We start from the raw sequence: 22,372 nt of genomic DNA on the forward strand, positions 1-22,372 counted from the left end.
GACTGGATTGCGGCCCTCAAAGAGGGACTTTGACACCCCTGATTTAGACCATTAACCATGCTTTCCTCTGGTCTGACTCCATCCTGTTTATATCTTTTTGAAAGTGTGGTCTCCAAATTGTACAAGATATTCCAATGTGTCGCAAACATTTTAAGCTGCTGGCACACTAATATCGGGGCAGTAGCTGGAAGGCCCTCAGAACTGCATGGATGTCAACGCAATAACATCACACACATGCATGACATCATCACATCGACAGCCACACATGCGCCTTCAGCCGTGGACATAAGCCTCCTATTACCGTCGGTGTGGGGTGCTGCAGAAGGAGAGGTGAGGAGAAGGAGCAGAGGTGCTGTTGAAGGGGAGAGGCGCAGGTGCCGGTTGACTGACTACAAGACGTGCCTCTTGCTGCGAGAGGCACGTACTGTAAGCAGCCAGCCGACGCCTCTCCTCCTCGCCGGCATCTCGGGGCACACCAGGAATCCTCCAGGGCACACAGTAAGCGATACACTGCAATAGTCTAAATCAGTGGTTCCCAACCCTGTCCTGGAGGACCACCAGCCAGTCGGGTTTTTGGAATAACCCTAATGAATATGCATGAGAGAGATTTGCATATAATGGAGATGACAGGCATGAAAATCTGCCTCATGCATATTCATTAGGGCTATCCTGAAAACCCGACTGGCTGGTGGTCCTCCAGGACAGGGTTGGGAACCACTGGTCTAAATGAGGTGTCACCAGAGTCTTATACAAGGGCATCAATACCTCCTTTCCCCTACTGGCCATTCCTCTCCTTATGCACCCAAACATCCTTCTAGCTTTTGCTATTGCCTTCTCAACCTGTTTGGCCACCTTAAGATACCAGCAAGTTTCACCATTGCTGGTGGAATTACACTGGCTACCAATCGTAGTACCATGGTTCAGTCCTTTCGCCCACAGTCAGCTATCCAAACGCATTCAAAGTAACACGTTTCGATAAAGGACTGTTCAGATCTAAATCTGTACAATAGTTAATGATCAGAGAGGGTTTCATTCTCCTCTGTGCGGTCAGTCCAGCCTGTGACCTTTTACCTTGTTTGATCACCTTTCGCCTCTCTGCTTTGTCAATCACCAACGGTGCGGGAGGTCTCCGGGAGTCTACAGCAAACGGATTCCGGGACTTCTTTCTGGACAAACATGCTTTCAAAAGCAGAAGTACGAAACCAATGCCAAATGGGATAAAGAACCACATTGTATCTTGTGCAACTTTGCAATGGCACAGGGCTTTCGGCGAACACAAGAAGCTATAAGGAAGGGGGCTGGACCTCGGCTTTCCTGAGCTTCACACTTCCTGAGCCACTTAAAGGTGCAGGAGGCCTCCTCATTCCTACTGCCGGCAGCTATAATTGCAACCTGTGAAACCAGGTTTTGAGTCTGTACCAGTGAGACTGACAGATGAACGAAAGGAGTGAGAGACATGAAGAAATTGATTGATCAGGGAGGAGTAAGTGTGGAAAATGAAAAGTAGGTAATAGATAGAAATTTAAGAAACATAAGAATATCCTTACTGGGATTAGTGGAGATAGGGATAGGAAGATGAAATCTGGTAATATGTGGATGGAGAGATAAAATCTAGTAATATGTGGAAGGAAAGATCAATGTCAGAGAAAGATTTAGGGAAGAAAATAAAAAAGAGAGAATTCATTTAAAAAAAAAAAAGCTTTTGGAAAAGGAGAAAGGGTTAGAACATGGGACTACCGCAATTTATAAAAGTTAACTGGCCACACAACAGTGGTTAAAAGTAAAGGATTTTATTTTCAGTGTTTAGCAAATATTAGTTTGGGAATGTGCATTTTTACATCTTTGTATTTTGCTCAGTACATGAGGAAATTATTTTTTAATTTCCTGTGTTGTAGTGTGGTGGGAAGGGGTAAAATGCAGACCTCGAGGATCTCAACCGCACGACCTTAAAATTTTTCATTTATTGACAGCTGAGGTTTCAGATTTCATGTCTACATGACCTCATTATAGCCCCTCATTCCACCACTGTAACCGTTTCCATTTCTGACCCCACGGATCTGTGCTGACAGTCTTATTATTAATAATTAATTTGAGGAAACACTTCAGTTAAGGGAGGTCTGCGTTTTAGCGCAGAGCTGCGGCAGGAAAATGTATTTTTGCTTGGTTCCCCCAAAAATGTGCATGCCCATCGCTGGTGATAATGATTGGCACAAGTGCAGAATAAATGCACAAACCCCCCCCCCCAAAAAAAAAAAAAAAAAAAAAAAATTGAAGATTTGCAGGAGGGATGCCCACTCCCTCCCGCTACTGAAGTCAAGCAATCCCTCATGACAGCGGGAGAGAGGCCCCCTCCCTCCCACTGATGACATCAAGCACCCCCACCTAACACCACCTCCTCCCCACCCACCCCATCCCCAGTAGCAGGAAAGATGCCCACTCTCTCCTGCCACTAAGCAACGCCCCCCCCCCCCAAATACCCCCGTGCCTCTGATGTCCCCCCTGCCCTCTCCCTCTTACCTTGTTTATGATGGCTGATCTGTGGGATACCTACTCCCGCTGGCCAGCAGGCCTGCCTGCCTCTTCAAAAGGGCAGCCTTCCCCTCCCCGGTTCATCCTAAAGCTCTGTTTGGCCCAGGTTACTTAAGGCCCCTCCTATCTCTCCACTCTTATTTCTCTCTCCACTCCTCCCCAGGAACTCCATTCATTAGGAAAGTCTCTCTTATCTGTACCCTTCTCCTCTACTGCAAACTTAAAATTATATTCCTTCTCTCTTGCTGCACCATAGACCTGGAACAGGCTGCTGAGTCAGTATGCCAAGCTCCGTCTCTGGCAATATTCAAATCCAGAGGGTCTGCTGAAAAGTTTCCGGCCTGATCAAGAAAGAGCAAGATTAGCATCACAATTCTATAGCTGTGAAGCAGATGGCATTGACAAACATCTACAGCTAGATTTTCAAGTCAGTCTGACATCTAGTTTTGTCTTGTCAGCCTTTTGAAGTGAACAACTGCTCCACTTTATATAAAAAATAGACAAAATTGAGTATCATGCCATGACAAAATTCCATCATTTGAAGGGAAAATCAACTACTGAAATTAAATATCTGAATTAGACGCAGTTTATGGTGATGCTCCTTCATTTTCAATGGTGAAAGCATGCGCTGCTGAGTTTAGACATGGCCAGACAAACATTGTTGAAAAATGCTCCAGACATCTAGAAACAGTAACAACCATTGAAATGTTGATGAAGTTCACCAAATCATGATAAATTATTGCTGATTGACTCCACGGCCAGATTAATGGGTAGGCCCAGTAAGCACGTGCCTAGGGCCCAAAATTGTCAGGGGGGCCCACTGAAGGAGGGCAAACAGATGAGCGACTCACCTTGCCAATTTTTTTTTTCAAACGGTAACGGTGGCCCCCCCAGCCTCGATGGGAATGGCAGACCCCGCCAGTATCAATGGCAATGCGGGGCCCCTGGCATCAATGGCTATATGTCCAGCTGCTGCAGGAAGATCCTGCAATGACTGCGTCTGCCGGTCCTTCCCCCTCTGATGTCACTAACTTCTTCCAGAACAGAGCCGGCAGACGTAGTCATCGTGGGACCTTCCTGCAGCATCCGGCTGCATTGCCATTGATGTCAGGGGGCCGTGTTGCCGTTGATGTCGGGGGCGGGAGGCTGCATTGATGTTGATGTCAGGGGGGACAGGTGTTGCCATCGATGCTGTTGCTGCCAGTTGTTCTGCATTTGTTTGGAGGGAGAGAGAAAGGAGCATGGAAGGGTGGTGGAAGGAGAGAAAGGGGGCAGCATGGAATGGAAGGGTGGTGAAGGGAGAGAAAGGGGGAAGATGCTGATGGAAGTGGGGGAAGGGAAAGGGGGAGAGACATAAGGGGCAGATGCTGATGGAATTGGTGTGCAGGGAAAGGGGCGAGAGACATAAGGGGGAAGGAATTGGGTTAGAGGGAAAGAAAGGGGGCAGATGCTGATGGAAGTGAGGGGAAGGGAAATGATAGAGAGACATAAGGGGGAAGGATACTGGATGAAATGGGGTTGGAGGGAAAGAAATGGGGTAGATGCTGATGGAAGGGGGGAAGGGAAAGGAGAGAATGAAATGCCAGACCATGGGGGTGTGGGAGAGGGAAGGGAAGGAGCTGAGAGGAGAGGAGAAAGATGCTAGACCATTGGAGGAGAGAAGGGAAGAAGATGGATGCCACACCAATGGGGGGGTAGGGACAGATGGAAGAGAGAGTCAGACAATTTATGAAAGAGGCATAGAAAGAGAGCAGATACCATTCAGGCTGTTGGTCCAATCTCTGGTCCTATGTACACTGTACTATTGCAACATAATCTACTTAAGAACTCACAAAAAAAAACATCAGGAAACTGAGACTTATCCAGAACACAGCTGTCTGACTTATCTTTGGCTTGGAAAAAAATCTGACCACATCACCCCATACTACAAAAAACTCCACTGGCTACCTATAGAGGCAAGAATAATTTTCAAATTTGGCTTCCTCTGCTTCAAGACTCTTTTCAGTACTGCACCCACCTACCTCCTGAAACACCTCACCCTGCAGGACAAACTCTGCTTCTCATGCAGAACACTGCTGTTTGCATCCCTTTTCCCAAAGGATGCAAATTCAAAAGATTCCTCAACAGAACACTCTCCTTTCAAGCAGGGGTCTGGAACAATACCTTAAGTGACCTAATCCTGAACTCTCTAACATATCACTCTTTTAAAAAATCACTAAAAACCCACCAATTCGACAAATTTACCTGATCCTCCAAATCTGTATGAGACCTACCTCATCTTACACACCTCTTCCTCCTACCCTATGCCACCTCATCACACTACAGTCTTTCTACCCTCCCCAATTCTAATTGATGTTACCTCACTATCCTTACAGCACCTCTTGTTGTTCTGTCCTCCTCCCCCTCCCCCTCCCCCTCCTCCCACTTTTTATTTTGAAGTTTATATTTTACTTTAACAATATTCTGATAACTGTAAACCGTTTAGGTATGTGCTTTTTTTATAAACAGTATATCAAAGATTAAATAAACTTGGATATGTCCAGCAAATCTGGACATCTGGTAAACCTGTGCCAGACCATGAAGAGGGCCAAGTGAGAGAGAGGGAGAGATGCTGGATTTGTAACGTGGGAAGAAGGGAAGAGTGGGAGGGACAGGGCACAGACAAGAAATGCTGGGCATAGATAGGGTTACTAGATGTCCAGGAAAACCCAGACATGTCCTATTTTTAGAGGACTGTCTGGGTGCCCAGGGGGATTTCCAAAACCCAGCAGTTTGTCCAGGTTTTGGAAGGCCCTGAGCTCAGGGCCTCTGAGCATGTGCAGATGATGTGACATTATCACATCACATCTGCGCATGCTCAGAGGCCCTACAGACGTGGCCCCGTGCTGGGGGAAGAAGAAATGAAGTTTGTGTGGATTAGGGGTGGAGTGGAGCAGAATGGGGCAGGGCCACATGTCCTCTGTTTTTACAGAGGAGATCTGGTAACCCTAATGTGGAAAAAAAAAAAAAGCTGAATATCCAGAAATCACTCCACCACAAAAAATATATTCAGAAAAGCCCACTGTACCAAAGATTATCAAGAGATATATTTTGATAGGAATATAAGTTTCAAGTTCAAGTTTCAAGTTTATTAATACATTTGATGAATCGCCTATTAAAATTACTAAGCGATGTACAAAATCCAATTAAAGAATAATAAAGAGAAACTAACATTTTAACAATATAATTTCATAAAATACAAACATGAGTCGGGAGGGAAAAAGTAAAAGTTACAATTTTCAATTTTTGGTAGAAAAAGGAAAAAACAAGGGGGTGAGGGGCAGTTAAACCATAGCACGATAAGAAACCTCACTAAAAAATTTTACAAAAAATTTTTAAATATTAAAAGCATCTTTAAACAGATAGGATTTTAAAGATTTTTTAAATATTGTGACGTCTTTTTCATTTCTAATATAATGTGGCAGAGTGTTCCACCATTGAGGTCCCATCACAGAGAACATATCAGATCTCAGAGGGAACTGAGAGGAGATTTTGGCCAGATGAACGAAGTGGGCATTGAGTATTGTGTGGGATTAAGAATCTAGATATGAATTGAGGTTCATTGGATGCTAATGTTTTTTAAGATAAGCAACATTATTTTAAAGATACTCCTATGACCGATTGGAAGCCAATGGGCGTCTATCAGCAATGGTGAGACGTGGTCATATTTCCTAGCATTATATATTAATTTGATTGCCGTGTTTTGTATTAACTGAAGTCTCCTTTTTTCTTTCTGAGTAATGTTAAGAAGAAGAACATTGCAGTAGTCAAGTTTTGCTATAATTAAAGAATGAATTAATATCTTGATCGAATTTGAGCTAAGAAATTTTGCGATTGATCGGATCAGACGTAATTTAAAAAAGCAATTTTTGACAGTAAGGGAAATGTGTTCGTGATAGAGCAGTTATGTTGATAACCTCTGGTACAGTGGGGTTTTCTGAATATATTTTTTATGGTGGAGTGAACCCTAATGTGGAGCCATGAGACATAAGTTATTCCACAGTTTTTGTTTCATTTCATATCACTGAAATGAAAAGTATCAAGAAAAGTGTGGAACAACTTGTAAGTATCATGGCTCTTCTTGGTTGGGCGGAGAATGTTTCAGCAGTGGCGTACCAAAGGGAGGGTGTGGGGGGGCAGTCCGCCCTGGGTGCAGCCTTAGGGGGGGTGCACAGCCGGCCAGGTCCAGAAAATGGACCGGGCTCCGTGATAGACTCACTTTGCTTGGCGATTGACCATTTTCCAGACCTGGCCGGCTGTGCACCCCCCCTAAGGCTGCCGTCGTAGAGGAAGTTCGGGCCAGCCAATCGCTGCCTGGCTGGGCGGAACTTCCTCTCCGACGGCAGAATTGACATTGGGGAGAGGAATGCTGGTTGGCCCGACGCAGGGAAGCAGAGAGAGCTTGGGGCAAGGCGACTTTGGAGCCTGTTCCCTGATGGTGGCAGCAGTGGCTTGTTGGAGGGCAGGGAGAAAGAAAAAAAGGGGGCAGGCAGAGAGACAGAAGGGAAATAGAAAAAAAGAAAGGGGGCATGAAGAGAGAAAAAAGAAAGGAAGGCAGGGAGAAAGAAAGGGCAGGGAGAGAGGAAGAAAAAGTTAGAGGAGACAATGAGGTCTGGAGGAGAGGAAGCATACAGGCTGAAAGAAGGGAAGAAAGATTGGATGCACAGTCTGAAGAAGAAAGTGCAACCAGAGACTCATGAAATTAACAGACAAGGTAGGAAAAATGATTTTATTTTCATTTTAGTGATCAAAATGTGTCTGAATTTATATCTACTGTCTATGTTTTGCACTAAACCGCAGTAGCAAATTTTAGCGCAGGGAGCTTATGAGCATCGAGAGCAGCGCTGGGCATTCAGCGCAGCTCCCTGCGCTAAAAACTGCTATTGTGGTTTAGTAAAAAGGGAAGGGGTATATTTGTCTATTTTTGTATGGTTGTTATTGAGGTGACAGTGCATAGAGTCATCTGTCTTGACCTCTTTGAAAAAAACCCAGACTAGGAATGATAATTAACATTTTCTCAGCGTACAGTGTGCTTTAGTTTTTTTAAAAAATTTTTATTGTTGGTAGATTTTATTGTTGGTTGACTTGGTCATTTTAAAAGTAGCTCGCAAGCCCAAAAAGTGTGGGCATCCCTGAGCTAGAGCATTGAAGCTGCGTGTGGCTGCCGTAAAGGTCATCTCTGACACAACCGGAAGTTGCATCAGAGACGACCTTTACGGCAGCCATATACAACTACAACGCTCCGGCTGCTGTAAGAAGGCAGTTTAGACATCGCCAGCCACAGGGCAGGGAGGTTTGTCAGACCGGGCCTGTTGTCCAGGGGGGGGGGGCGTTGCAGATCTTGTTGCCAAAATCAGAAAGGTGAGGAAGGGAGAAAGATGGGCCTGTGGTGGATGGAGAGATTGAGAGAAGGGTACAGATGATGGAAGTGGGTAGAAAGGGGAGAGAGAACAGGTCAGATGATGGAAGTGGGGAGAAGGGAGAGCAAATGCTGAATGGAAGTGGAGAAAGAGAACACATACTGGATGGAAGGAGGGATAAAGAAAAAGGACATATGCTGGATGGGGGAAGAAGATAGAGTTAGTGAGATAGTGGAGGGGTGAAGGAAAGGGGTGGCATGCTGTGGGTAGACATAGTGAAAAGAGGGAAACTGAGGACTGCATAATAAGAAAGAATTTAATTTAAACGGAGGCAGAAAATAAAGAAGGAAGACCAGAGAAGAAAAGGGAAGAGAGAGAGGAGAGAGAGATGCCAGAGAACGGGGAAGGAGACAGAGATATCAGATCTGAGCGGAGGAAATGAGAAGAGAGAGATGCTAAAAACCACAGGGGGGAGGGAAAGAGAGATGAAAGGAGAAAGATGCCAGACCATGAGGGAACAGAGGGAAGATAATGGATGCCAGACCAAAGGGGGGGGGGGGGTCTAGAGGAGAGATGGAAGGGGAAGGCATACAATTTCTGGAAGGGGCATAGAAGGAAAGAAGATGCCATATAGGGAGGGGCAGAGAGATGGCATGCAGTGGATGGAAGGAAGATAAGGAAAACAGAAACCAGAGAAGACAAAGATAGAACAAAAATTTTATATTTATTTATTGCTTTAGGAGACATATGTCACTGTTTCTGTGGTGTTGCATTTTATGCAGAGTCCAGCTTCTTGCTGGTTCAATTTAACCTTTGTCTATGTATTTCTATTTTATCCCCCCTTTTACAAAACTGTGGAGCGTTTTTCAGCGCCAGCCGTGGTGGTAGCAGCTCTGATGCTCAGAATTCTATGAGCGTCAGAGCTGTTACCACCGTGGCTAAAATCCACACTACAATTTTGTAAAAGGGGGACGAGTTAGTTTGTGATGACATATTCCATACTAGGCGAAGGTGTTTTCTGTGTTCTGTGTGTTCGAAAGACATGGTTTTCTGTTAGGATTGACGGTGTAGGATTGATCTGTACTGGTCTGGCTTGTTTAGTTTTACAATGGGTGTATTGATGTACTACTCACTGCAATATGTAAGATGCTGCCGTTTCCTAGGTACTCATGTGTGACGTGTGGCTTGTTACTAAAAATCGTGTTTTCGTACAGATGGGGGTGGGTGGCAAAAAATGATGGGCCCTGGGTGTCACATATGCTAGGTACGCCACTGCTTTTCAGCGGCCCCTTGTAAAGATCCAGGACATACTACACTGCACAGATTCAAAAATGTTGAATTGGCCACAATATTTTAATTCTGACCTAACAGACTACACGCAATGGATATCAGGGGCCGACAGAGGGCACCGTAGTACATAGACGTGGGTTGAACAAGGAAGACATCCAGTCTCTCAGGTGAAATGGAGGCATGGCGTCAATTGTGACGTAGGCAATGTGGACGTGGTGCACTAGGACAGGAAACCGGTAGTGGTTCGCCGGTTGTTGAGTAAATCGAAGTGTTCGCGGCTGGAAAGCTGTACAGTCTAGAGCGAGAGCTCACGGTGGCGGCCTTGCGATTGCGGGCAGTGGCCTGTGTGGGTGCTCGGGCGGCGAGGGCCGTTTGTAGAACCAATCTGATGCCTCACTTGCGCTCGAACGAGCGTGGTATGACCACGGGGAAGGGCAAAAACCGGTTGCCGGACAGGTGAGAAGGCCGGAAGGAATACCGCCAATAAATGTATTACACTAACTTCCTTTTTAAAAAAATTTCTTCTCCCCATAGAAAAATGTTTGAATTTAAAAAAATTCTGTGTAAGCTTAGCCCAGAAAAAAGCACGTGTAAGCTAAATTATAATTAATGTCACAATTAAAGTGTGCATAACAGTAATTAAAAAGACCAAATGCTGTATGAACATAAATACAATGAATGAGGTAAACTCCAAAATCAGCAAACTGAAAATAATAGGCCTGCCATGGAACAGTTTCAAAAATATACTTAACAGCACTGAAGTTCAAATGAGAGACAATACACATAATATTTATGAAACACCTAATAAGCACATCAGAACATTTAAATAACAGATAGCTAATGATTTTCTACAATACAGCTTATGTACCCGAGGGTCCAAGTATAGATACCTAGGTGGGGACAAGATGGGTGGTAGAGTCAGTTGGGATAAACAAATAGGAGACTAAACTCAAGACAAGTTTATACAGTTGTGTAACAAGCTACAGAAAACAGCCACAAAATATAAAAATAAGTAATACAATTATATTAAGCAATAGATAATTACAGCAGTAAAAATATTCAAATTATAATATAAAGTATGGCATAATATGCTATATTGCATAAACAGAACAAATCAACATCAAGTTTAATCAGATCACCAGACCTCAAATACCCGAGACACTACTTAAATAATCTTTCGTGTCTTTACTGGGGTAGTGGAGTTCATCATTGATCTTGGTAAAGTGACATGTGCTCTAAATTAATTTTATAACTTTAATTTGATAGCATACAATAAATATAAAGTGCTTTTAGTGCTTAAGGTGCTAAAGAAAGGAAGGCACTTATCTCTTATGCCCAACGACTGCCCAACCGTTTCACACACGGTTTCATCAGGGGCTATGCCTCCTTATGTACATGCACCATAAATAACTTAGAGAAGAGCGAAGATAAACAGCACCCGCACAGCTTTGACAATAGCACACTGAGTCGCTGACGCTTCACACATACTGTTTGTATTCTCTTCCACAACATTTACGGGACGAACAAAATTTAAATAAATTCAAGACCGGCTTAAAGACTTTCTTATTTCAAGATGCCTTCGGTTAAATCTAAATCTCTCTCCTTCTTCTCTTTAATCTCTCTCTTTTTTGTTTCCCTCTCTCCCTCTTTCTGACTATTACAGAGAATAAGTATATGCTCCAACAATGTTACCCTAATCCTCACGTTCTATCCCCTCCCCATTTTCTCCTTCTTTACTAAATTATGTAACTTCTCCCTTCCTCCCATTACCTCCCTCACTCTCCAGTTTGTCTAGTCTACGACATATATGTTCACATTATTTTATAACATTTTTAGCCTTTACAAAACACTGTTAACCGGCCAGACATTTGCTTGATGGTCGGGATATTAAAAAACTAATAAACTTGGAAACTTGGAAACTTGTTTCAGGCTGAGGGGGGGGGGGGGGGAGTCCTGAAGAAGGGGTTTATTCCTGAAACCAAGCTGGGTAGTGTTATCTCTTTTTGAAGGAGGTAGAGAAAAAAGTTTGCAGAATGGTGTTCCTTCTCATGGCAGCTGTAAAGCACTGCATTTACTGAGTTTAACTTTCATGATTGAATTTTTGTTTGTTTTTTTCTTGACTGGTAACTTGGGGGTCTCTCCTTGAAAGAAATTTCACATATTTGTGCCAAACATTTTCATTAATACTTCACACTATATTATAATTTCAACAGCACGCACGTGAAATCCTATGATGGTGTGTGGCCTAACTAGTGAGAGGCTCTCACACGGGTAGAACCGTGGCTTGGTACGTTAGATAGATTGTGAGCCCACCAGGACAGATAGGGAAAAATGCTTGAGTACCTGATTGTAAAACTGCTTAAATAACCTTGATAGGCGGTATATAAAATCCTAATAATAAACTTGAATAATAAACATTGAGCCTGTTCCTTATTCGGGTTCTTGCTCTTAATACTTGCTAACTAATTAAACATTTATTGTTTGGTGACATAGTTCAATGAGAGTAGCACCCTCCCCGGGATATATTTGTATTTTTTGAAGTAATGTGGATCTTTTGACCTTGGGTTCTTTTGATAGTAACTTAGTAACATAGTAGATGACCCTCTATTGACATTACCTTAAATATTTTATGTTATATAATAATAATAATTTATTTTTTTTGTATACCGCTATACCAAAAGTTCAAAGCGGTTCACAACAAAGTAAAAAACACATACAATCAATATATAGAGAAATGGTGCCTAAGCGTGACTGACACGCAGACGGCTGCTTTCTTTAGGTGCCGGACGATTTAGGCACCGTTTATAGAATCAGCCCCATAGTCTTTGTCTGTGCAAAGCAATTAGTATGTTTCTTATCAGTGCTGTTTGTCCAAACCAGGGGGTCTCCAAAGTCCCTCCTTGAGGGCTGAATCCAGTTGGGTTTTCAGGATTTCCCCAATGAATATACATTGAAAGCAGTGCATGCAAATAGATCTCATGCAAGGAGGGACTTTGGAGACCCCTGGTCCAAACTATAAAACAGTCTTTATGATTGGATGTATTGGAGCTTGTCAGTGCCGGCAAGTCTAGTCAGGTGGGCACTCCCTTGTGGGTGTTAAATTTACAGTTTTAGGCTCTTTCCCAAGGCCCAGGTGGCAGCAGAGGTGGATCGCTCCTAATCTGGCATTCCAGACTGATCCCCGAGAAATTAAGCCCTGGTTAGAGCCTCCTGCGAAAAAAAAAAAGGGGGGGGGGGAATAAAATCAAAGCACTGTTAGACTGGAAGGAAAACTATTTTTATCATGTACTCTTGCCTCAAAGAAGATTCATGTCAAACATAAGCAGCAGATTTAGTGAAATGTTAGCTGCTGCAATAAAATACTTTTTTTTTTTTTTTTTTGCAAGTATTCATTCTGTTCTCTGATGTGGTAAATGTCAACTTTGACTTCTGCTCTTCAGTCACACCGTATGCTTTATATAATATTTAAGTGCTGTGCTTGGCATCAGACATCTGCCTGTTTGAGCAGGGCTATCCCAAGGGTATTGGACCCTTTAGACAGTAAACTCTAGAACATAATCTGTTAGATATGGTTAAAAAAAGGACATAATGGAAGTATAATGAATCTGTTTGCATTCTTGCAGTGTACTAAACTCTATCTCCATAAATTGTATGTCGCCTTGATCCTTTTTAGGCATAGCACAACTCATAAATCTCAGATTAGATTAGATAATTTTACTACAATGGCTGTTATTTATGAAGACGTTCAGGACAATTGGCTCACAATCTAACTATGGTACCTGGAGCAGTAGAGGGTTAAGAAATTCACAGCCTTAGGGTGTTAAGGTAGTATCAGCACTAGCTACTGAAGATCCTTACTAGCAGAGGAGGAGATTAGGTAGGGTCATGCAGCTGGTAGATTATATGGCCAGACTATGGGTATGCATCCAACATCCAAAAAACTGAATTTATTTTGTATTTTTTTGTGTGTGTCATTTTTTATTTCACTGTTTCTTTAATCCCATTTAGCATATTTTAGTACATGCTAAAAAATTCATGTCTACTAAAACACATAATTGAAGCATTTTTGACTGTTTTAATGTTAAAACAGTCAAAAATGCTTCAATTAAAATGATTTGTGTCATTTCCTACTGAATTTATGGGATGAGTTTAATGTATGCATACTTGATATATGGTGTTCAAAGGGACTTGGCTCTCCTAATGGTGGTCATCCTTGCTGCACTCTTGTATATTATAAATAAATATAGACCCAGTGTACTAAATTAGAAATGGTCACAAAATATTCAGCACCTGAAATTCCTTCTAAGGAAATGCATTTATAAAATGAAGAGAGATTCTTTGCTTTTTAGGTGGACCGAGTATCTTCCAATTGGACAGAGAATGCCCGGTACCCGCTTTATTGCTTTTAAAGTCCCATTGCAACAAGTAAGTTGATAATTTTAACAAAAGATAGCATTGGGAGTCTACCACCAAAAATGAAGGTCTCAAACAAATCATGAATGTAGTAGAATTCTGTATTACTTTTACACAGCAGTTCTTAAGCATTAATTCAATATTGCTTTGATTAATAATGATTCTGCTCCTGTTTGGTTCCTATAACCTGTGCTGGAACTCTGATAGAAACAAATTGATGTCTTAGATCACAAAGCTTATGTATGCAATTTTATACCATCGTAGGCATCACCTATGTGATGTTCATGGTTTCTTGAAATAATGAATGGAATTTGGTCCTCTGTTAATGCCATGTCCTACCCCAGAATGTAATGATATGGGATTAGGGCATGTCAATTTTAGGGGTAAATTTTTATTTTTTCAAACTTTACAAACTACTAGTGACCAAATTATGCAGTCATTTTTCTGCTCAAAGCTGCAGGTGGCAGCTCCTCGCGTGATCTGTGATGGTGTTGGAAGCGTTCCCTCTAATGTCATGACATCAGAGAGAAGGCTTCTGACACAGCTGCCCCCACGGCTTTGAGCAGAAAAACGACTGCAGCAAGGGAGCCGGCCAGAAGGTACCAGCCGGAGGGAGGGGGAAGGTCATGTTGGGACTCGAGAGGAAGGGAGCACAAACTTCGGACAAATGATGGAAGGAAGGAGGGAGGGAGGGAGGGGAGCATAAGCCATAGGATGGAAGAATGGAGGGAGGGAAGGAATAGAAAGGGAGAACTGGGTGTCAGAGAGGGAAAAAGAGATGGTTCACATGGGGAGATGAAGAAAGAGGAGAATTGTTGGGCATAGGGAGGGAGCGAGAGTTATTGGATATGGTGATGGGTGAGGAGTGAGGTAGAGATGCATGGGAAAAGAGAGATGAGAGGGAGTAATGTTAGATGTGGTGATGGAGGGCAGAGGAGTAGGTTTTTTTAGTCTGCTTTTAAACAAAGTAATGAAAGGGGCTTGGTGGACAAACTAGGGTAATTTATTCCAGGCATAGGGGGCAGCTAGATGAAAGGAACAAAGTCTGGAACTGGCAGTGGAGGAGAAGGGTACCGCTAAGAGTGGGTTATCTGAGGACTGGAGTTCTCTGGGAGGTGTATAAGAAGAGAGGAGAGATATTGAGGGGCAGCAGAATGAACACACTTGTAGGTCAGCAATAGGAGCTTGAACTATATGCATTGGCGGATAGGGAGCCAGTGAAGTGACTTAAGGAGAGGGGTGATATGAGCATAGCGAGGTTGGTAGAAGATGAGTAATACAGCAGAGTTTTGAAATCTATACTTGTTTTCAGGATAGGAAAAGCCAGTGTAAAAATATCTGAAAAATTGACAGTGGTGAAATAGGAAGCACCGTATAGTTACAATGGATTTAGATTTGTATAATCATATTAGTCTCACCGCATGACCTGGAACACCATATCGAGAAATTCAATTTTGCTTCAATTTTGGCCATGTACAGTAGTACGCAAAGAGGAAGCAGAACATAAAAACAGTCATAAGAACATAAGAATAACCTTACTTGGCCAGACCAATGGTCCATCAAGCCCAGGAGCCTGTTCTCACGGTGGCCAATCCAGACCAACTCTGACCTGGTCAAAACCCAAGGAGTAGCAATATTCCATGCTACCGATCCAGGGCAAACAGACTATGGACTTTTCCTCCAGGAACTTGTCCAAACCTTTTCTTAAAACCAGTTACGCTCTCCGCTCTTACCACAACCTCTGGCAATGCGTTCCAGAGCTTAACTATTCTATGAATGAAAAAAAATTTCCTCCTATTGGTTTTAAAAGTATTTCCCTGGTAACTGTAAGATTATAATATCAAGAGGTCAAGATGGTGTCGAAGATGGACGTGTGTGCAGAGCTCTGTCCCTGATAGGGGTTTACCGAGATAATTGAGGCACAAAAGGCATTAATATGCAATGCAAATACACAAAACTTGTATTATCAGAGCACTTAAACATATTCCAATAATTTGTGTATTTTTGCATTATTTCTTAGAAATTCCAGGTAGGTAAAGAGCATATATCACAGAAAATTTAAAGCTAGTTGTTGATTTTCATGAAATTGAACCATTTTTTCAAAATTATGATATCTCCATAATTGACACACCCTAATATATGATGCCAGATGGGATGCCCCTTCTAGTACCAGTGTCTTAGATGCAACTGATGCTTTTTAATATAGGGAGTACTGATGGTCACAGATAGTTATATACAGAAAAAAAAAAGCACAAAGGACCTCAATGAACAAGGACTTATCCTTATTGACCGGGTCAATAAAGACAAGTCCCTGTTCATTGAGGTCCTTTGTGCGCTTTTTTGTGTTCTGTATTGCGTTTGTTGTGCTCTGTTCCTGTCTGTGCTTGTCACAAATAGTTGTATTGCACATGTTGCTCTCCTATTCTGATGACTTTTGTTGATTTTCAAATTTGACTTTTTTCACTGTTAAAGATTACTTTTAATCTTGCTGGCAAGAATACAGATTGTTAAATCATTCCAGTGTCTGCAAGTTTTTTAGTGTGAAACTATTTTTAACAGAGTTTTGATTGGAAGCTTTCCCCTGTGGAGCGGTTTTCTCCTTTGGATCTCATTAACAAAGTTAAGGAACAGAAGGAAGAACTGGGTCTGATCATAGATTTGACTTACACTACACGTTACTATGTGCCAGAGGTAAGAGGGGTAGGGTTGGAAGGGATGGCCTTTAAAGCCAAGTTGATAAAACCAAAAGGAATACCATTAACCTGTCAAAGATAAAAAAATAAAATAAAATAGTTGAATGACCCAGTAAAACAGTTGAGTAAAGATGATCCTAGTGTTAGGCTAGTGAGTATTTTCAAGAGGCCATTTTAATAGAAAATTAGAGTATTGTTCACCGTAATGGATTTTGTTTTGTTTGTACCTAGGGACCAGTGTTTCCTTTTCTTCTGTTCATGGCTGCATATTGTTTCTAGGAGCTGCCAGAATCTTTAAGTTACTCAAAGATTTTCACGGCTGGCCATGAAGTACCAAATGACAAAACCATTTACCAGTTCAAAAGCGTTGTGGCCAATTTTCTGAGAGAAAATGAACACAATGGTAAGATTTTGCTGCTTTCTTTTTCTCTGGTGTCAGATGTAGTTCTGCTTGTTCTGGTTCTCTGTGAAGCCATATGATCAGGCTAGCTTTAAGGTGCTCCCTATGTTTAATTAATAAATCCTAATAAATCTCTGCAGTAGAAGTACATTGTATAGCTTGCTTCCACTGTGATATGCAAAGAAGTTTTGATTGCATATCTTTAGACTTTTACTTATAAATTTGAATGTTTATGCAAGCCAATTGACTGTTTCCTCAAAGCGGGAGACCTAAAAAACTAACAGCAGAAGGACATGCTTAGGCTAATGTGTCAAAGTGGGTTCTTTTTGTGCAGTTAGTGACAGCAATGAATCTTACTCCTAAGCCAGGGTATGCTGATTTACCGCTAGTGCTTATCTTATCCACCTGCATTGTTCCATAGAGCGCCACCTTCTGGAGTTCATAAAGTGAAATATACACAGGCAACATGTTAAGATGACCTTGGAAATTTTTTTTTTACCAGGCCAGAGAAATTAAGAGTATATTGTTTCTACCTCTTTCCTGCTCTCTGACTGCATTTACTGGTGCTTGAGGATCATCTTTCTTTACATATAGTACAGAAGAGTGTCTTGGTACCAACACTTATATTACTAATACACTTCTCCCTCCGGATTTGCGGGGGATAGGGGCAGAGCCGGACCGCGAATGGCAAAAAAACATGAATATCCAGCTCTGACCCACCCCCGCCTCCCTCCCGGCCTTACCTGGTGGTCTAGCGGGCTTTCGGGGCAAGAGCGATCTTCCTACGCTCCTGCCCCGTGCAGATCGCCATTAGGAAATGGCTGCTGTGAGTTCCCGTAGTCTCTCGAGACTACGACGGGAACTCCCTACAGCTATTTCCTAATGGCGATCTGCACGGGGCAGGAGCGTAGGAAGATCGCTCCTGCCCCGAAAGTCAGCTAGACCAACAGGTAAGATCAAGATGCCGGGGGAAAGACTTAATGATGGTTTATTTTTTCTTTTTTTCCCCCTCCCCAAAAAATCGCGAATATGTGAAATCGCGATTGCCAAAACCGCGAATGGGGAGGGGGAAGTGTACTTTTCTTCTTTACTGCAATATCTAGTTCTTGTCAGTGGGGCTGAATTGATTTCTTCTTTCTGTCGGTCATGCTTTCTAGTTCCACTGAAATGTTGTGTGCTATTTCATCATGCTTTTGTGTACAAGCCTTCTGACAGTACATTATACCCAGCAATGAAATGTGACCATTTCTGGTTCTGCAATACAAAAGTTGTAGTTAATAATAACTTTATTCTTCTATACCGCCATCACCAGTAGTTCTAGGCGGTACAATCAGCGAGAAGCTGTACAATCAGCGAGAGTACAATCACATAGAATATACTAGTTACAGTCTCAAAAGCTCCTAAGTTAGGTAATGAATTTTTCAAACAGAGTAGTCTTAACTGATGATTTTAATGTTCTTTTTTTTTGTCCTGCTATGAACAGTTTTCTTTGTCTGCTATCCTATGGTACAATTATTAATCTCTTATCTTTAGGCATAATAAATTCATCTTTTCTTAATCATTCATAGAAACATAGAAAAAGCAGCAGAAAAGGGCTATATAGCCCACCAAGTCTGCCCATTCCAAATATCCCCACCCCTGAATTTACTCTCCAAAAGATCCCACGTGAGTATCCCATTTTCTCTTAAATCCGTTACTCTGCTGGCCTCTATCACCTGGAGTGGGAGTCTGTTCCAATGATCTACTACTCTTTCGGTGAAGAAGTACTTCCTGGAGTCGCCATGAAACTTCCCTCCCCTGATTTTCAGCGGATGCCCTCTGGTGGTCGAGGGTCCCATGAGCCAGAAGATATCATCTTCTGACTCGACACGTCCCGTGATGTACTTATATGTTTCAATCATGTCTCCCCGTTCTCTTCTTTCCTCGAGTGAGTACAGCTGCAATTTCTTTAGTCTTTCTTCATACGTGAGATCCTTGAGCCCCAAGACCATCCTGGTGGCCGTTCGCTGAACCGACTCGATCCTCAGCACATCCTTTCGATAGTGTGGTCTCCAAAACTGAACACAGTACTCCAAGTGAGGCCTCACCATGGATCTGTACAGCGGCATCATGACTTTGGGTCTCCTGCTGACAAAACCTCTGCGAATACACCCCATCATTTGTCTTGCCCTGGAGGAAGCCTTCTCCACTTGATTGGCGACTTTCATGTCCTCACTAATGATCACCCCTAGATCGCGTTCCGCCGTGGTCTTAACCAAGGTCTCACCATTTAGTACATAAGTTCTACGCGGGTTTCTCTTACCCAGGTGCATTATCTTGCATTTTTTGGCATTGAAGCCTAGCTGCCAAGTAGTTGACCATTGCTCCAGCAGCAGTAGTTCGTGTGTCATATTATCAGGTAATAAGCTTTTGCCTACTATGTTGCAAAGTTTGGCGTCGTCGGCGAACAGTGATACCCTTCCTTTAAGTCCTTGCATCATATCGCTTATGAACAAGTTAAATAGAATCGGGCCCAGGACCGAGCCTTGTGGCACTCCGCTGATAACATCTGATGCTTCGGATGGGATACCGTTCACCACCACATTTAGGGAGGTAAGTTATTGACTTGGACTTTTACAATATGACAAACTGGGGCAATTATTCTACATGTTAAAAGAGAAGTAAAATATGCTGACATCTTATTTGTGTAGTGTAATTATTAGTAACACGGCTCAAGCTGTAAAACTGATAGCATAACATCTTATCTAAAGATATCGATGCATGTGCTTCTACGAGGTAAACATAGAATGCAGTTCCACCTCTTAGTATATAGTAGGTCACACTGTAATTAGAAATTAACGAGATTATCGGTGGTTGCATGTAAAGCAATATTATGTATTTAACAAAGAAGACAGATATAAAGTTGCTTAGAAGCCATCCTTGTGAGTTAGAATAATCCAGTGATTGAACATTTCAAATTACATTTGAGGAAGCAGATGGACTATCCTCCATATTAGACAATCCTTGTTATTCTAGGTCAGTATGCCGTGCAAGATTCCAGGTGGGCCACCTGCACCTGCATATTTTCTTTTTCAGCACCCCCCTACTGGCATCTCAGGGCCTCTGTGCGTATGTCAATGTGTGTGACATCATCGCATCTGTCCACGTTTCGTTCTCTGCTTCAGGAAACCAAAAATTCTATATGCTCAACAAGTTTGTTAATCAGCATGAAAGGGTTGGATTTCTGATAAGACTTCACCTCTCATATCTTCAAAGACACTCAAAAGTGCTCTAAAATGACAGTACACTTTACAAGATGTGTTATCGGTGGTATTATACTCCATTCAAATTATATCAGATTTATGGAATGGGATCTGACCTTTGTTGGTGTAACTGTGGACAATGGAATTTGCCATATGTGGTGGTCTCTTCTAACTTCTGGTTAGTATTCTACACAAACACTGTTCCAGTGCCTGGGTTTGCAAAAGCAGACCATCAGTTTTCACTGCATTTGTTCACAGCAGCGCAATTGGTACTTGCAGCTAACGGGAAAAGCAGTCTTAGGCCAGATATGCAGAGAGTCCGAAATAAGTTGGATTACTTACACCTCATGTCCAAGTTGACTGCTATTATACGTCGCTCATTAGGAACCTATCATAGGGTATGGGATTGATATCTGTCTTGGAGGAATGTTTAGAGTTCGGAGGAAACGAACTGCCTGAGATTTGTGCTTTCCACAATGTTTGCTCTGCAGTTGGGGTACCAAGAGCCTTCTCTTCTACTTAGATGTTGCTTAAGGACTTGGGGTTGTGGGAAGTAGGTTGATTTTGGCAAAAGTTCACAACTATTTGTTGTTTCTGTATTGATATTTTTGCTTCTCATGTATTATGCTATGCTCTTTCTGTTGTCCTATTTTGGATTTTCTATGCTGATATTTTCAATTAAAAAACCCCAGTACACTTGATAGTGTCCATACCAGGTTCTGTGGATGATGTCACCCATGTGTGAAAATATATGCCTGTTGTCCTCAGAGAGCATTTGCTAAAGGTATCTTTGCTTTTTTGCACAACAGACTACTAATGGGTAAATGTGAATATCTTGTTTTGTAGATAAACTCATTGGTGTTCATTGTACACATGGCCTAAACAGGACAGGATATCTTATTTGCAGGTGAGTTTGGGCAGACTCCTCTGAGCTGTTGATGGGATCTTCCATGCTGTATTGATGCACCTCCAGCCCTTTTTTTGTCTAGAACTTTAAAATATAACTCCTCCAACTTCTCAAAAATGTTTCTTTGCCAGAAGCCTCTTTTTAAGAATTTTCAAAACTCTTTATGCATTTTACAGTATTTAAGAAGTGCAATTTGTGTATCTGGAGATAGGATCTTGCTCTGTAATGTTGAATACACAAATTCTTGCCTTGCTATGATATTATGCATATCATTGAAGACACAGCTTCACTAATACTGTAAATTACATAATGCAAGTATACATTAATCTTTTCTTTTAATTCTTAGTTTGCTGCTGTTGTTGCCATCAGTACTTGGCAGAACTTTTCAGGATTTTGTACACTACATTCCTTAGGTACTGTCACTCATGCTACTATGTTTGTACAGGTACCTCATCGATGTTGAAGGCATGATTCCCAGTACTGCTATAGAAAGTAGGTATAAGTATTTTAGTGATGGTTTGAGTTTCTGGCTTGATGGCTTAATAGTTTGAATGTGTCGTATGACTCTAAAAGTAGCAGTTAACAGTTCAGCCCTTAAATTAGCAAGACAGTTTGAAAATCTGGAGGAACGGTGAGATTTGGTAGATAGTAAAACAAAGAAAACTAGTAGAGACATGACCATAAAACACTACACGAACCATATGTCTGGCAGTTTTCTCCATTACTGCTTTATGGAATCTATTTATGGATTTCTAGATTCATGAGGGTGAGAAAACAAGTGAACAATTCCTTAATATATGGCATTTTTGCCTTAGTGCTCCCTGTTAATTCCTCTCCTGTCAGATAGGATAGTTCAAGACACCAGGCTAGACGTTATCCAGTAGAAGAGAATACAAAGGATGTATCACAGAGTTAATATCTGGAATGTCTTTGCTTATCCACTATTTAGCACTAGCCTGTGATATCTTAGTTTAGTGTTCCCAAACTTTCTTGTTTATAACATCCTTAGTGTGTTAAGTAATTTTTTTCATGGTGCCCCCTAGGCCACACATTTCCTCTCGGGTCTTCTTCCCCTCCCCCATGACAGTGTTAGCGGCAGCATGGAGTCCTCCCTTTGTTGATGGGGATGCCCAAACCCTGCCATCTGAAGCAGCCTGAACCCAGAGCTTCATGCTTCCTGAGGAAGTGAACAGCATGCATCAGCCACCAACACCAGCACGCTCATGGAAGCTCATTTCAACATGAACTGTGAATGTTTGGGAGTGTCAATGGTGGCTGAAGCATGCTGCCGAGTTCCTCAGGCAACATAGAGCTCGTGGCTTGGGCATCCTGCTAGCCATTTCTTAGGTGCCACAGTTTTGAAGGAGGTCCTAAAATATGCTGTGGCTCCCCTGTGAGTTCACTGCGGTGCCCTTGAGTGCCACATCATACAGTTTGGGAACTGTTGTCTTAGTTAAAACTATGTACTAATGTCAGAAGGCTAAAGATAAATAGATTGC

General features: G+C 42.2%; 2 protein-coding genes across 5 annotated transcripts in view; one reads left to right on the forward strand and one right to left on the reverse strand.

The window, feature by feature from the left end:
* Positions 1-2,594, reverse strand: part of RETSAT (retinol saturase) — a 50,307-nt gene extending 47,713 nt beyond the window's left edge. The window contains exon 1 of one of the 2 annotated variants that reach the window (XM_033949154.1): positions 2,518-2,594. Coding sequence is in view for 1 of the 2 variants with exons in the window: in XM_033949153.1 (XP_033805044.1) it covers positions 1,072-1,231 (160 nt within the window). In the remaining variant the exon portion in view is untranslated. Of the gene's footprint in view, positions 1-1,071; positions 1,308-2,517 lie in introns of those variants that run through there. The other variant, XM_033949153.1, reaches the window with a different exon arrangement.
* Positions 1,389-22,372, forward strand: part of DUSP11 (dual specificity phosphatase 11) — a 39,550-nt gene continuing 18,566 nt past the window's right edge. For 2 of the 3 annotated variants that reach the window (XR_004539918.1, XM_033949156.1), the window contains exons 1-6: positions 9,388-9,674; positions 13,568-13,643; positions 16,191-16,322; positions 16,604-16,727; positions 20,813-20,873; positions 21,319-21,365. Coding sequence is in view for 1 of the 3 variants with exons in the window: in XM_033949156.1 (XP_033805047.1) it covers positions 9,607-9,674; positions 13,568-13,643; positions 16,191-16,322; positions 16,604-16,727; positions 20,813-20,873; positions 21,319-21,365 (508 nt within the window). In the remaining 2 variants the exon portion in view is untranslated. Of the gene's footprint in view, positions 1,504-9,387; positions 9,675-13,567; positions 13,644-16,190; positions 16,323-16,603; positions 16,728-20,812; positions 20,874-21,318; positions 21,366-22,372 lie in introns of those variants that run through there. The other variant, XR_004539919.1, reaches the window with a different exon arrangement.

Source organism: Geotrypetes seraphini, chromosome 6, assembly GCF_902459505.1.
Source record: "Geotrypetes seraphini chromosome 6, aGeoSer1.1, whole genome shotgun sequence".
NCBI lineage: Eukaryota > Metazoa > Chordata > Amphibia > Gymnophiona > Dermophiidae > Geotrypetes > Geotrypetes seraphini.